General features: G+C 35.6%; 1 protein-coding gene across 1 annotated transcript in view; it reads left to right on the plus strand.

Moving 5' to 3' along the window:
* The window catches only part of mypn (myopalladin), a 74,314-nt gene that overhangs the window by 47,831 nt on the left and 10,586 nt on the right, over window positions 1-15,897 (plus strand). The window contains 5 exon segments of the mRNA XM_056470339.1: window positions 6,198-6,419; window positions 11,495-11,644; window positions 11,821-11,897; window positions 12,734-12,860; window positions 14,658-14,865. Coding sequence (XP_056326314.1) covers window positions 6,198-6,419; window positions 11,495-11,644; window positions 11,821-11,897; window positions 12,734-12,860; window positions 14,658-14,865 — 784 coding nt within the window.

Genomic DNA, 15,897 nt, shown 5'->3' on the forward strand with positions numbered 1-15,897 from the left:
CTTTTTAATTTACATTTTCCATACTGTCCTTTTTCTAATTTGGGGTTATATATATCCAGTTGAAATCAGAATTATTAAACCCCCTTTGAAATTGTTTTTTAACTATTTACCAAATGATGTTTAACAGATTCAGGAAATTTTCACAGTATGTCTGATAATATTTGTTCTTCTGGAGAAAGTCTTATTTGTTTTATTTCGGCTAGAATAAAAGCTGTTTTTAATTTTTTAAAATCCATTTTAAGGTCAATATTATTAGCCCTTTTAAGCTATATATTTTTTCAATAGTCTACAGAACAAACCATCGTTATACAATAACTTGCCTAATTAACCTAACCTGCCTAGTTAACCTAATTAACCTAGTTAAGCCTTTAAATGTCACTTTAAGCTGTATAGAAGTGTCTTGAAGAATATCTAGTCTAATATTATTTACTGTCATCATGACAAAGATAAAATAAATCAGTTATTAGAGATGAGTTATTAAAGCTATTATGATTAGAAATGTCTTGAAGAAATCTGCTCTCCGTTAAACAGAAATTGGGCAAAAAATAAACAGGGGGGCTAATAATTCTGACTTCAATTGTACATGTTATAGTATTTACAACTGTTTTAAAATGCATGCTCCAGCATACTGTAGTATTAACTATAGTGAACTGATACACTGTAATAAATAGAACTGCATGGATGATATTAATAAAAAGCATTTTTAGAGGAAGATGCAGCACATTTCATGTTATGTGACACTTTATAGTACACTGTAAAATCTTTTTGTTAATTAACATTTTTCATATGTTGTTATTCACAAGTGTTTATTTCCAGTTGTGAATTGCATAATGGGATGTTGATCTCTGCTCTGTCCACTTTTGATGTTGAAAATTCAACTCTACAGGTTAACACAGTGACTTTTACTGACATATTATTGACATAATGTATAAGAATTAACATATCAAGAAATAAGTGTGTAAAATAACAGAAAATGTTCTGGAAGTTTATTACAAGATTTTTGTAGCGTAATTTACAACACCAACCCAGACAATAAATCACTGCAAACTATTAAACATGTTCAGAAAGTCACTTTTTACAACTTTTTAAGGGAAAAATTTGTTTGAAGAAAGATCAAGCTTCTATTCAACTCAAAAGCATAAGGAAATCTGGAAAATAACAATAATAAAAACATGAATTACAAAATACGAGAAACTACTAATTTGTGGATTTTTTTTACAGTAAATAATGAATAAATCTATATTTCGGGTGAACTATCCCTTTAATTTCAGTGTTTATTAGATATCTCAAACAGAAGCAATGAGCATTACATTCAACTATCTACATTTTTTCAGTTTTCATAACAAGCACAGTTTCTTACAGCATCTTTCTGAATGAAATGTGAATGCAAACAGTGTGTGTGAGTAACCATGAGCATCAGACTAGACAGAGACAGGAATAAACTGGGCTGTTCTGTATTATTAATAGAGGTGACAGCATTCAGAGATGTTGGCCGTCATCCAGAACTAAAGGAGAGCTGTTACCGAGACAGAAAAGCTGAACGGGACACTTTTTAAAAAGGGAAGGAACATTAAAGGGGTCATATCATACTTATTTAGTTTAGTTTATTTAGTATAGTGTATATATACTGTATAGAGAGAGTTGAAGTCGGAATTATTAGCCCCCCTCTGTATATTTTTTCTCCAATTTCTGTTTAATGGAGAGAAACTGCTTTTATTCTAGCCAAAATAAAACAAATAAGACTTTCTCCAGAAGGAAAAACATTATAGGAAGTACTGTGAAAAATTCCTCAATCTGTTAAACATTATTTGGGAAATATTACATTATACAGGAGGGCAAACAATTCTGACTTCAACTGTAAATATTACTAAATAAATGAATGGTCTAGAACTGTGGGAACATTTTGCATCTCCAGAATAAACCAAATTATGTTTTTGTCTGGAAAAATGAACATAAGAACTCCCACTATATTTCTGATGGTCTCTGATTCCTGAATCATTCACTCACCTTTAGTTATCATCAAATAATTAAGTCTAATTTTAATCTTTTGTGTGTGTTTACTCTGCTAATTATTTGCATGGACCATCTATTTACTGTAGTACTTCTCATTTCAGTTGTAAAAACATGCATTTCATCTTAATGTTCTGGTCAGCTCTGTTAAATTGTTTATAAAAAGGCAGAATAATCTGTAAAGCGCTGATAGAAAAAGCATGTGACTTGCTCTAGGTGACACTTGTGCATTGATTTGTCATTATTCTTCTCATTAATTTGTGTAAAATGTTTAGGATTCACCAATAGTGTGTCAACTCTGTTACTGTGGTATTTCAGCCAATTAAGTCTTTAAAAACAATATGATGAAAATACATAATAGAGTGTTTTAGACACATCATGTGGAGTCTGCTTTGAGGTTAGCACCTGGAACTAAAGCACAAAATGCTGGAAAATGTCAGCTCTGTTACACTCTCAGAAAAACAATTGTACAATGTTGTGCTGGGGCAGTACCTTTTTATGGAACAGAATTTCAAAGAAACCCAGTTATACCATTGCAGTTTAAGGATAGGATTTGTACCATGGGAAACCAAAATGTACCTTTTGGCTTTTAAAACCTGCAGATACAATATTGTACCTTCATCAAAGGTACAAATCTGATCCATGAAGGTACCATTACAGTGACAAGACACTTTGTACCTTAACAGTGTCAAATGTGTTCCTTCAAAAGCTATTTGAAGGCATTTTGCTGTATCCAGAATGGGTCAATTTATTTACAGTCAATATAAAACATCATTTTAAACAATGTTTTTAAACAAAGTTTATTTTTGTGTGAATGCACCTTTTCCATTTACAATAAAGAATAAAACATACTTTAACATAAATAAAAAGATCTATTTTTGCTAAACATTTCACAACACTTTTGACAGAAATGTTACAGAAACACATTCTCCCATCTACAATATAAAACATTTTTTCATACCTTTGTAATCACTTAAACGTTAAGTTAATTTACTTAATTTTGAAACAGAAATAGAATTCTGCAAGAGTATTGTAATGAGATATGCACAATGTTTGATTAGTTTTACAATACTGAAATGTCTGCATGAACACTTTGCATGTGCAGGACTTTTGCCAAAAGGTGCGAATATCAATAATGAAACTGTATTTATCAGTAAATGCTTACCAAAAGTTTATTAAAAAATGCCTGCAATGTTTAGCTTACAATACCTATAGTTTTGCTTTACCAGTAGTTTTGTTTTATAGAGCTTAATAATGAATGTTTATGAGTTTCTTTAAACTTTTAAATGATAATTTATGTTTTAATATGGAAATTATTCATAAAATCACTTTGCCTTTTCAGTCATATTTACTTTCATAGATATTGTTATAAAGAAGGAGTTGTCCAACACGTATGTACCTTTTTTATGAGACAATTGTGCACCTTCATTTCAGTTGTACTATGAAAGTTATAGAACAGTATCAGAGCCTAATTTCTCTCGAGGTTTTTTTCCCCCCTTCACTTCGTCAATCGGTGAAGTTTGTTCCTCCACTGTCGCCGCTGGCTTGCTTGGTTCAGGACTTGTGGAGCTGCACATTAATGGATTTGCTCTTCAGTGTTTGGACTTACAGCAGTTAAATTTAAACCACACTGAACTGAACTAAACTGAACTTCAACTCTGAAATCTGGACTGTACTAGAACTATATGTTAAGCTGCTTTGACACAATCTATATTGTGAAAAGCTCTATAGGAATAAACATGAATTGAATTGAATATCAATTCAATTGAATATCAAGAGGTCTTTTCTGTACCATATAAGGTACAACTTTTACAAAGGTACAAAACTGTTCCTTAAGGAACATTATTTGTACCTCTGTGTACCTTTTTTTCTGAGAGTGTAGTGCTTTAATAGGTTTAAGCATACGTTCAACAACAATTAGTGACAGAATCAAATATCCTGTATCACATTTAAGCATTTTGCATTATTTGACATTCATAATGGATTCAATTTTATATTTGTTTTGTATATCATTTAAGTTTAAGGAAAATGAATGGAAAAGGCTTGAAATGTACCTGCAATTCTGGATTGAGTTTAGTTGGTTGTATTAGTTAATGTTAGCTAATGAATTAACTAACATGAGCTAACAATGGACAATATAGGGAGGACCAGGAGTGCCCGTTAGAAATAAAATGAAGAATCAAATTATTAATTTATTAATTAAAGCGTTAAAATGTGTAGAAATCAATCATAATTTAAATAGACAATTAATGGACAAATAAATGGATTTATTTAATTGTGTTTATTTAAAATCTGCATTTAAATGCATTTTAAATGATTTATTAATACACCTTTTTATTGTTTGATTAATCGGCACTCCTGGTCCTCCATAGAACAACACATGCATTACAGTATTTGTTCATGTTAGTTAATGAAAATACAGTTGTTCATTGTAAGTTCATGTTAACTTTAGGTGCATTAGGTAAAGTTGACAAGCATGAAATCGGATGTTAATGCATTATTAAATTATGAACTATAATTACTGTATGCTGTACAAGTATTGCTCATAATTAGTTCATGTGAGTAAATACATTAACTAATGAAACTTTATTGTAAATGTGGCTATATATATAGTTGAAGTCAGAATTATTAGCCCCCCTGTATTATTAGCCCCCTGTTTATTTTTTCCCGAATTTCTGTTTAACGGAGAGCAGATTTCTTCAACACATTTCTAATCATAATATATTTAATAAGTCATCTCTAATAACTGATTTATTTTCTCTTTGCCATGATGACAGTAAATAATATTAGACTAGATATTCTTCAAGACACTTCTATACTGTTTAAAGTGACATTTAAAGGCTTAACTAGGTTAATTAGGTTAATTAGGCAGGTTAGGGTAATTAGGCAAGGGATTGTATAACGATGGTTTGTTCATGCAGACCATCGATTTAAAAACTGCTTTTATTCTAGCTGAAATAAAACAAATAAGACTTTCTCCAGAAGAAAAAATATTATCAGACATACTGTGAAAATTTCTTTGCTCTGTTAAACATCATTTGGGAAATAGTTAAAAAAGAAAAAAAAATAAAATCAAAGGGGGCTTTAATATTGCATGGATAACGCTCATAATTTATATTTATGTGGCCATTTTTCATCCTTTCTCTAACCCTTAGAAAATATTGAAGCTTGTTTCTGCCATTTATTCTATAATAGATAAATAAAATGTCAAAAATACTTTAGATTTCGCAATTCCAAGTTATTCACTTCTAATATATTTTATAATTTGTGTTTACATTTGTACATTTACATGTTTGCAATTCTGCTATTTTTCATATGATAGCAGAATTGCTATCATATGAAAGTGTTTATATGTTTTGCAGTTCTCACTTGTTCTCTAAATTATGACTTTTTGTCACAATTACCTTTTTTTACACAAAAATAATATTTCTATCACAAAAGAATTTATTTCCCAGGCGTTTAAAATAAGTACATCTGAGCTCATTCTTCATTAAACTTACAAAGAAAAGCAATTACTTTTAAATGCTCTAATGTTGTATTAACTTCACAAAGCCTACTTCATATTGGTTTACACTGCAAATACTAACATCCCGTACATCCTACATTTTCTAATATGTGTAGTTTAATTATATCTGTACTATGAGCTAGCATTCTGAGGGGAAAAAGACATACATTGCTAAAAAAGCTTTTCTTACTTGGAGTTTTTGTTTTTGTTTCTTGTCCAAATATATAAAACTATGTAAATCAAGAAGCATTTTCTAGACAAGCAAAACATATAGTCTTGTTTTGCGAAATATATGCCAAAATTAAGTGAGTTTTTCCTTAAAACAAGCAAAATAATCTGCCAATAGGGTAAGCAAAATAATATTGTTTTTCATTTTTTAAATAGGATTATTTTCCTTATCCCATTGGCAGATTATTTATCCTGTTTTAACAAAAAAATCATTTAATTTTGGCATATTATTTTGCAAAACAAGACTATATGTTTTGCTTGTCTAGAAAATGCTTCTTGATTAAGAAGATATTTAAGAAGATATTAATATTAGATATTTGGACTAGAACAAGACAAAAACTCTTCTTTTTTTTTGCAGTGTACTAAGCTATTATTTATTTTTTATGCATGAAAACAAGCTGCATTCATGATCAATTAGTGTAATTTAATCAATTGTAATTGTGTGTTTTTGTAGGAGTACAAGGTGTCGAGTTTTGAGCAGAGGCTGATGAGTGAGATTGAGTTTCGTTTGGAGAGAACTCCGGTAGAGGAGTCGGATGATGAAGTTCAACATGATGAAATTCCCACCGGGAAATGCATCGCGCCCATTTTTGACAAGAAACTCAAGCACTTCAGGGCTGTGGAAGGGATTCCCGTCACATTCACATGTAAAGTTGTGGGAATTCCTATTCCTAAAGTGAGTTTTTGTAGTACACATGAAATCAGAACTAACCATATTGATTTAGTTAGCTCGCATTGCTAGTTTTGTGCTGAACAATTAATCTGTGCATGTCATTAAGAAACAAAAAGATGTCTCCCCTGTAATCTTTAATTGAAATCTGAAAACGCACTTCCTGTTTGTTTTCAGTTAAATTCTCAGATTCGGTCTGTCTGAGGTAGTAGGAGGGGCTAGCATACTTTACCCCGCCCCTCCAGTTGTCAGTTTTGACAACAAACAGAATTGGTGAGCAGGAGGAGTCTGTCCCCATCCAATCAGCTCCCAGTAGAAAAAACAAGCCACGCCCACTGCTTTTCTCATTCAATATTTAGCTTCTCAAGGAACTGCGTCACAATATGAACAAAAAAACGGCCGCAGCTTCCGGTTCATGCAGACTTTAACAGGAGGAGGTATATTAAAATATTAGATCAATGGCGTAGGTTTGAACTTGACATTGGTGGGGACGGGTAAATACAAAAAAAAAAGATATATATATATATATATATATATATATTGCTGTTAATTATTTAACTGCTATTAAAATATATTATTAATTAAACCTCTCTTCATACAATTTATTAAGTTAAATTAAATACTCAGGCCTGTAGCCAGGGGGGTTTGAAAGACCAAAAGTTGGATTATTATTATTTTTGAATTTCTATTTTTATTCAAATGGCCAAATTGTGACTGTACTGAATGTACTGGCCAGTTTGTTTAATGCTTGTAGGCTTTGTGACGAGTCTCTTAGACCAGGGGTCACCAAACTTGTTCCTGGAGGGCCGGTGTCCTGCAGATTTTAGCTCCAACCCTAATCAAACACACCTGAACAAGCTAATCAAGGTCTTACTAGGTATACTTGAAACACCCAGGCAGGTGTGTTGAGGCAAGTTGGAGCTAAACCCTGCAGGGACACCGGCCCTCCGGGACTGAGATTGGTGACCCCTGTCTTAGACCAACCCACTGATTGGCCGAAGCGGGAAGGACAGAGACTCATCTGCAAAATTGGGAACACCTGGTTTTCCCTCTATAAAAGCCAGCAGTGTTCTCTTGTAGAGGGCCATGCTTTTGCTCCTGTTGGTTTTGTTTTGTTTCTTTCTAGCTTTAGTTAATATTTGCTTTTTGCTAACCTCAAGTGAGCACTTGTTTATTCTTTAATGTTTTTAATTTAATATTTTCAATTTTTAATTTATAAGTTTTAACAGATTTCTAAAAGAAATCATTGATGATAATAAATTAGTATTTTAAAAATAAGTATCTTTGCATATTTTATTTATTAGTATTGATAAAGGATGGAGCACAGGCTGTATTCTGTCTGACAAATTGTTTTATATTGAACATGCTACTCTGAGAGATTAGGAGAACTGGCGGCCATCATAAACTTTACATTACATTCAGCTGTTTATTCTGCAGTTAGTTTTAAGGGCATATTATTCACAGACTATATCAGTCTGCTATGATGATAGACTGTGTGTTAAAGAGGGGAAAACATTAGCATCAACGGCATTATCATGATGGACTCATTCAGTAGCGAGTTTGAGCTTATGTGACTTACACTTTGTCCGCTGTGTTTGTAGTTTGTTTACACCAGGGGTGTCCAAAGTCGGTCCTGGAGGGCCGGTTTTTTGCATATTTTAGTTCCAACCCCAATTAAACACACCTGAACCAGCTAATCAAGCTCTTTCTAAGGTATACTAGAAACTTCCAGGGGTGTGTTGAAGAAAGTTGGAGCTAAACTATGCAGGACACCGGCCCTTTAGGACCGACTTTGGACACCCGTGGTTTACACCTTTCCCCCCGAATTTGTAGTTCTAATGAAATTCACATCCAAGGCTCAATGTATTGTGGGCAATATTAGCGGTTATATATTTATAGAGTACGGATGGTTTTAAGCTATGGTCACACTGGGCTTTGTGTGTGCGAAATTCTGTCGTACGGCGCTGCGAAAAGGGGCGGGATTAAACAAGATGATTAGACATTAAAAAAAGCGAGTGATTTGCTCCATGTTTTAAATTTCTATCTAGAGAGGTCGTGTTTTGATCCTCGATTGGTCTCACGCAGTCAAGTGATGCGATTTCGCAGGTCAGAGTTCACCAAGCTTGAACTTTGCACAGCAGCAACATGCGAAACTTGACGCATGACCTTGCGTTTCCGGTCTGGCGCATTCGCGTGCTCATGAATGGAAGTCTATGGGAGGAAAAGCCCAGTGTGACTGCAGCTTCACACTGCAAATTTCTGATGGAAATAGGAAAGCATGCAGGAACCTTTTCGAATACTATTTAGGATGGATAGTATGCAAATTGGGAAGTAGCACACACTGTTAACAATTTCCTGTAGAATCTACAGTAAAGCTATGGAAATAAAGATAAGCAAACAAATATCAAATTTGACAGACCTACTCAATCATAATACCTTTAAATAATAATATAAACAGAGCATGAATATATACAGTATATTAAGTGTGCACTTGATACGAACAGTGCAACTGATACACTCTGCTCCACGCTAACATCATGTCTAGACAGACTATGCCCTCTGACATCCAGACCAACCCGAGCCAGTCCTCCTGCACCCTGGCTCTCTGATGTTCTCCGTGAGCATCGCTCAAAACTTCGGGCTGCTGAGAGAAGCTGGCGAAAAACAAAAAATCCTGAACAGCTCATAACATACCAAACTCTTCTGTCTTCTTTCTCGACTGAGGTTACTTCTGCAAAGCAGACATACTTCCGTCAGAAAGTCAACAGTGCCACCAATCCTCGCTTGCTTTTTAAAACATTTTCATCCCTCCTTCACCCTCCTCCTCCACCCGCATCCTCCACACTCACTACTGATGACTTTGCTACATTCTTTTATACCAAAACTGCAAAAATCAGTGCTCAATTTGCTGCACCTACAACAAACACGCAAGATACACCACCAACACCACACACGCTCACCTCTTTCTCCCAGCTCTCTGAGTCTGAGGTGTCCAATCTCGTGCTATCAAGCCATGCAACCACCTGTCCGCTAGATCCCATTCCCTCTCATCTCCTGCAAGCCATCTCTCCTGCAGTCTTACCAACACTGACTCACATAATTAACACATCTCTTGACTCTGGTCTATTCCCTACTTCATTTAAGCAGGCTAGGGTAACCCCTCTGCTAAAGAAACCCAACCTGGATCAAACGCTACTTGAAAACTACCGACCGGTATCCCTGCTTCCATTCATGGCCAAGATTTTGGAGAAAGTAGTGTTCAATCAAGTCCTAGACTTTCTTACTCAAAACAACCTCATGGACAACAAGCAATCTGGCTTTAAGAAAGGCCACTCAACTGAGACTGCCCTGCTCTCGGTCGTGGAGGACCTCAGACTGGCTAAAGCAGACTCTAAATCATCTGTCCTCATCTTGCTGGATTTATCAGCTGCTTTTGACACTGTAAACCACCAGATCCTGCTATCTACGCTTGAGTCACTGGGCGTCACAGGCACTGTTATTCAATGGTTCAGTTCCTACCTCTCGGACAGGTCATTCAGGGTGTCGTGGAGGGGAGAGGTGTCCAACCTACAGCATCTATACACTGGGGTACCTCAGGGCTCTGTGCTTGGACCACTTCTCTTCTCTATCTACACGGCATCTTTAGGAACAGTCATCCAGAAACATGGTTTTTCCTACCACTGCTATGCTGATGACACCCAGCTATACCTCTCTTTCCACCCTGATGATCCCTCGGTTCCAGCTCGCATTTCAGCCTGCCTGTCAGACATTTCACTCTGGATGCAAGATCATCATCTCCAGCTTAACCTCATGAAAACGGAAATGCTTGAAGTCTCTGCCAACCCGACCCTTCACCATAACTTTTCAATCCAGATGGATGGAGCAACCATCACTGCATCCAAAATGGTAAAAAGCCTTGGAGTTACGATTGATGACCAACTGAAATTCTCTGACCACATTTCTAGAACTGCCCGATCTTGCAGGTTCGCACTCTACAACATCAGAAAGGTCCGACCCTTCCTATCTGAACATACAGCTCAACTCATTGTTCAAGCTCTTGTCCTCTCCAAACTGGACTATTGCAACTCTCTACTAGCCGAGCTTCCAGCTAGTTCTATCAAACCTCTTCAGCTGCTTCAGAACGCAGCAGCACGAGTGGTCTTTGATGAACCCAAAAGAGCACATGTCACTCCGCTACTCACCCGTTTGCACTGGCTTCCAGTTGCTGCCCGCATCAAATTCAAAGCTCTGATGTTTGCTTACAAAGTGACCTCTAGCTGTGCTCCTTCGTATCTGCTCTCACTTCTGCAGATATATGTGCCCTCCAGAAACTTGCGTTCTGTGAATGAACGTCGCCTCGTTGTTCCATCCCAAAGAGGGAAGAAATCACTTTCCCGAACTCTCACATTCAATCTGCCCAGTTGGTGGAATGAACTCCCTAACTACATCAGAACAGCCGAGTCACTTGCTGTCTTCAAGAAACGACTAAAAACGCAACTGTTTAGTCTCCACTTTTCCTCCTAATCTGCAATTGCCTCTCTGGCTATACCACTAACTGAGCCCTCTTTCTCTCTCTCTCTCTCTCTCTCTCTATTAAAAAAAAAAAAAAAAAAAAAAAAAAAAAAATTTCTACTAATGTTTTGCTTCTTAGACTTTTACACGCCTGAAACTTGTCTATAGCACTTGTTCACTGCTGCTCTTATAGTTGTGTAAATTGCTTCCTTGTCCTCATTTGTAAGTCGCTTTGGATAGCATAATTTTAAGCATAGTGGTTTTAATAACTAATTTCTACTTACTAATTTTATTTATTTTGCCACACTGACAGTACATAATATCTTTATTTATTTTGCAAGATGCTAGTATTCAGCTTAAAGTTTTTATGCCAGCCAAACTAAAAGAAATAAGACTTTCTCCAGAGGAATAAAATAATACAAAATAATTGTGAAAAATGTCCTTGCTCTGGGAAATATTTGAAGAAGATTAAAATATTGACAGGAGCGTGAATCATTTGTTCTTCAGCTTTAAGTATATAAGCATCTCCAAACCTGTTAATGGACTTTTATTTTGTAATTTTCTCCCAGGTCTACTGGTTTAAGGATGGAAAGCAGATTTTGAAGAAGAACGAGCACTACAGGAAAATCAGAGAGGGTGATGGGACCTGCTCTTTACACATAGACACCGTCACAAATGATGATGACGGCAATTACACAGTCATGGCAGCAAATCCACAGGTAAAAACAAGCTGGAGTTCACCATCAGAACCACTGTTTAAAAAAGGATCTTTTGCACTGGCCATTAGAAAAAACCTTAGTGTTTTGCCTTGTATAAGTCTGAAATTTAATACATAATGGTCTAAAAAAGGTCTTAAATTTGACATGAAACCTGCAGCCTGTTTTTACATCCACAGGGTCGAATAAGCTGCTCTGGCCATCTGATTGTGCAGACAGGACCTGTGCGAAACCGACCTGTGGTTCACTCTCAGAGGTCAGTTTTGCTCAGTTTTAAGGGATAGTTCACCCAAAGTTGAAAATGTACTCATTATTTACTCTCCCTCTAGTGCTTTCAAACCTTTGAGTTTCTTTCTTCTGATGAACACAAAAGGAAGATATTTCATTAATTTTCCTTCAGCTTAGTGCCTTATTTATCAGGGGTCACATATCACATATTTTTCACACAGCGGATGCCCTTTCAGCTGCAACCCAGTGCTGGGAAACACCCATACACACTCATTCTCACATTTTTATTTAATTAAAGTTTATTTGTATAGCACATATCACAATAATTATCAATCCAAAGCTGCCTTACCAAAGGTGCACATTATTTTAGATTATATTGCACATTAAAGACATTTTAAAAATTGTTATAAATCAATCACCATTGACATCAATAGCAGGAAAAACAAATACTATGGTAGTCAATGGTTACAGGTTTCCAGCGTTTTTCAAAATATTTTCTTTTTGTGTGCTTCATCTAAAACTCCACATCTATAATCCTCTTAGTCTATGCTGACATTATCTTCAGCAGCTCAAACACTCGAATGGCTAATGGACAGACGGCTGCTTCTCACTCAGGGCTGCTGTTTATGCTAATGAGGGAGAAATAGGCACTAGTGGGCGGGGCTTTCCCCTTCTGATGACACGTACAAAGGGAGAAAGGGAGAACTATTAATTGAATTAATAGTTGTTTACCATTAGAGGCTGGTTATATTCACACACTGCTGCCACATAACTGTGTATAAACCTCTTATAAAGGTGACATTTGCATGATAGGTGCGCTATTGAGCTAATATTTCTGCTTTAACTCCACCTGTATTTCCTCAGGGTGCGAGCGCGTGTACAGGAAGTGGAGGGAGAGCCGACTCAAGAGCGTTTCTTCCGTCCGCACTTCCTGCAGGCTCCAGGAGACATGTTGGCTCATGAGGGACGCCTCTGTAGGCTGGACTGCAAGGTACTGCAGGATCTAAAGCAAAACATTAATGATCTAGTGCTGTGCAATCATTAATTACAATGAATCACATCCAAAATTAAAGTTTGTATTTGTGTATGTTTGTTTATGGTGAATAGTTTTTGCATATTAATGCGTATAATGACTATGCATTTATATACACACAAATAAAAAAGAAAGAATAGATATATAATTTATATAATATAATTTAAATATTCATTTATTCATTTTTCATTTTGGCTCAGTCTTTTTATTAATCAGGGGTCGCTACAGCGGAACGAACCGCCAACTTATCCAGCACATGTTGTACGCAATGGATGCCTTTCCAGCTGCAACCCATCACTGGGAAACACCCATACACTCTCATTCACACACATACACCATGGCCAATTTAGCCTACCCAATTCACCTATAGCGCATGTTTTTGGACTGTGGGGGAAACCGGAGCACCTGGAGGAAACCCACGCCAACACGGGGAGAACATGCAAACTCTACACAGAAACGCCAACTGACCCAGCTGAGGCTCGAACCAGCGACCTTCTTGCTGTGAAGCAACAGCGCTACCCACTGAGCCACTGCGCCACCCTAATTTAAATATATGTAATTATTTTTATTTGTTTATATACAGTATATATTTTATATTTGCATATAAACTAAAAATAAATACATATATTTAAATGAATTTAATTATCTGAATTATATTTATATTTTAGCAGCTGGAAGGGCATGTACTGTGTAAAACATTCTGGAATAGTTGGCGGTTCATTCCGCTGTGGTGACCCCTGATAAATAATGGACTAAGATGAAGGAAAATGAATGAAGATTTATATTCTGGAGAAAATCTTGTTTCTTTTAGTTTGGCTGGAATAAAAAATATTTTAAAAATATTCAAAAATGCTTGGATCAATATTATTTGCCTAATTATATGCGATATGACTTGCTGAATTATTCCCATGCATTATTATAAAGATAATTATAATAAGAATGTTTAATTTTGGATAAGCCCACTCATTTTTAATAGAGTTTCTGTGCTCGTCTGCTGCTCCTGATGACACTTGTGTTTAAACAGCCTTTCATCTCATTTTACACTTTTTTTTTTAAACACTCATTTTAACTAAATAAATGCTTAAATCTATTTAACGGACCATGTTTTAATTAAATTACACTATCAATCCTGTAAAAGAAACCAAATGAAATGGAAAACAGCCACATCAACCTTTCACCAGACGTTTATCAGGGGCTGAAAATCCCCAGCTGTGCATATACAGTTGAAGTCAAAATTATTTACCCTCCTGTGAAAAATTTTTCACAGTATTTCCTATAATATTTTTTCTTCTGGAGAAAGTCTTATTTGTTTTATTTCAGCTAGAATAAAAGCAGTTTTTAATTGTTTTAAAGCCATTTTAAGGTCAATATTATTAGCCTCCTTCAGCAATATTAGTTTTGGATTGTCTCCAGAACAAACCACTGTTATACAATGACTTGCCTAATTACTCTAACTTTACCCTAATTAACCTAGTTAAGTCTTTAAATGTCACTTTAAGCTGTTTAAGTCTTGAAGAATATCTAATCTAATATTATTTACTGTCATCATGACAAAGAGAAAATAAATCAGTTATTAGAGATGAGTTATTAAAACTATTATGTGCAGAAATATGTTGATGAAATCTGCTCTCCGTTAAACAGAAATTGGGGAAAAAATATACAGGGGAGCTAATAATTCAGGAGGGCTAATAATACATAACTTATTGGATTATGGAAAGTGTGCAGAAGTTGCAGTGTCATGTTGTGTGTGTTCAGGTGAGTGGACTGCCTCATCCGGAGATCATGTGGCTTCTGAACGGCAAGCCTATTTATCCAGACGTAACTCACCGGATGCTGGTGCGAGAAAACGGGATCCATTCTCTGGTGATTGACCCTCTGACGCAAGCGGATGATGGGACGTACACATGCATCGCCTCTAATAAAGCCGGACAGAGCTCATTCTGCCTCCAGCTCAAAGTCGTGGGTGAGACACTTACTTTACATTTCTAAAATGTCAGGCTTTGCTGAATCATAATGGACCATTTTCACAAGACAGTGAAGATGCATTTAAAGTACACGTGAAATCAGAACTAACCATATTGATTTAGTTAGCTCACATTGCTAGTTTTGTGCTGAACAATTAATCTGTGCATGTCATTAAGAAATAAAAAGTGTTTGCTCTTGTAATCTAAAATTAAAATCTGAAAATGTTTGTTTTAGGTTAAATTCTCAGATTAGGTCTGTCTGATGTAGTGGGCGTGGCTAGCATACATAACCACGCCCCTCCAGCTGTCAGTTTTGGCAACAAACAGAAATGGTGATCAGGAGGAGGAGTCTGTTAGGTTGTAATAACTCTCCCCAAACCCTTTTCCCCATCTTTCTGAATGAAACGCGTACTTTACTACATCCAATCAGCTCGCAGTAGAACAAACAAGCCACGCCCACTGTTTTCTCATTTAATATTTTTCCTCTAGGAACTGTCACAATATGAACAAAAAAAAGGTCACAGCTTCCGGTTCATGCGGACTTTAAGGCCGAGTTTTCATATTTCAATATTTTTCATAATTTTCATAATTGTCTGATTGTCGATGTTTTCATACTGCATGACTATATAGGTGTTCAATTGCTGTTGTGTTCACACTGCACAATGAATTATATTTAGCTAAGAATTATTTTAGATTTTTTAACAATTGTGTGAGTTTCGATTCCTGAATCTTTTAAGTTTACCTTTTATTTCTTTGACATTTTGTTCACATCTTATCATATTCTGTTTAAGAAAAAGCATGTTTTTCTTACTTGTTGGAATCTGCTTAATCAGAAATATGGAAAGGAATGCAATGAAAAGTCTGTGCTATAAGTGGTGTCCAAAAGTCAACCATCTAAAACTGAATATAATCTTAGAATGTAGAACATTTTAGAATTGGAGAATGCAGAATTTGTTGAATGTAGTCAAGTTTGAACACATCAGGGGTCCATTCTTCATACCTTGCCTAAATGATCAGAATCAGAATCAGAA

The sequence above is a fragment of the Danio aesculapii genome, chromosome 13 (genome assembly GCF_903798145.1).
Source record: "Danio aesculapii chromosome 13, fDanAes4.1, whole genome shotgun sequence".
Lineage (NCBI taxonomy): Eukaryota > Metazoa > Chordata > Actinopteri > Cypriniformes > Danionidae > Danio > Danio aesculapii.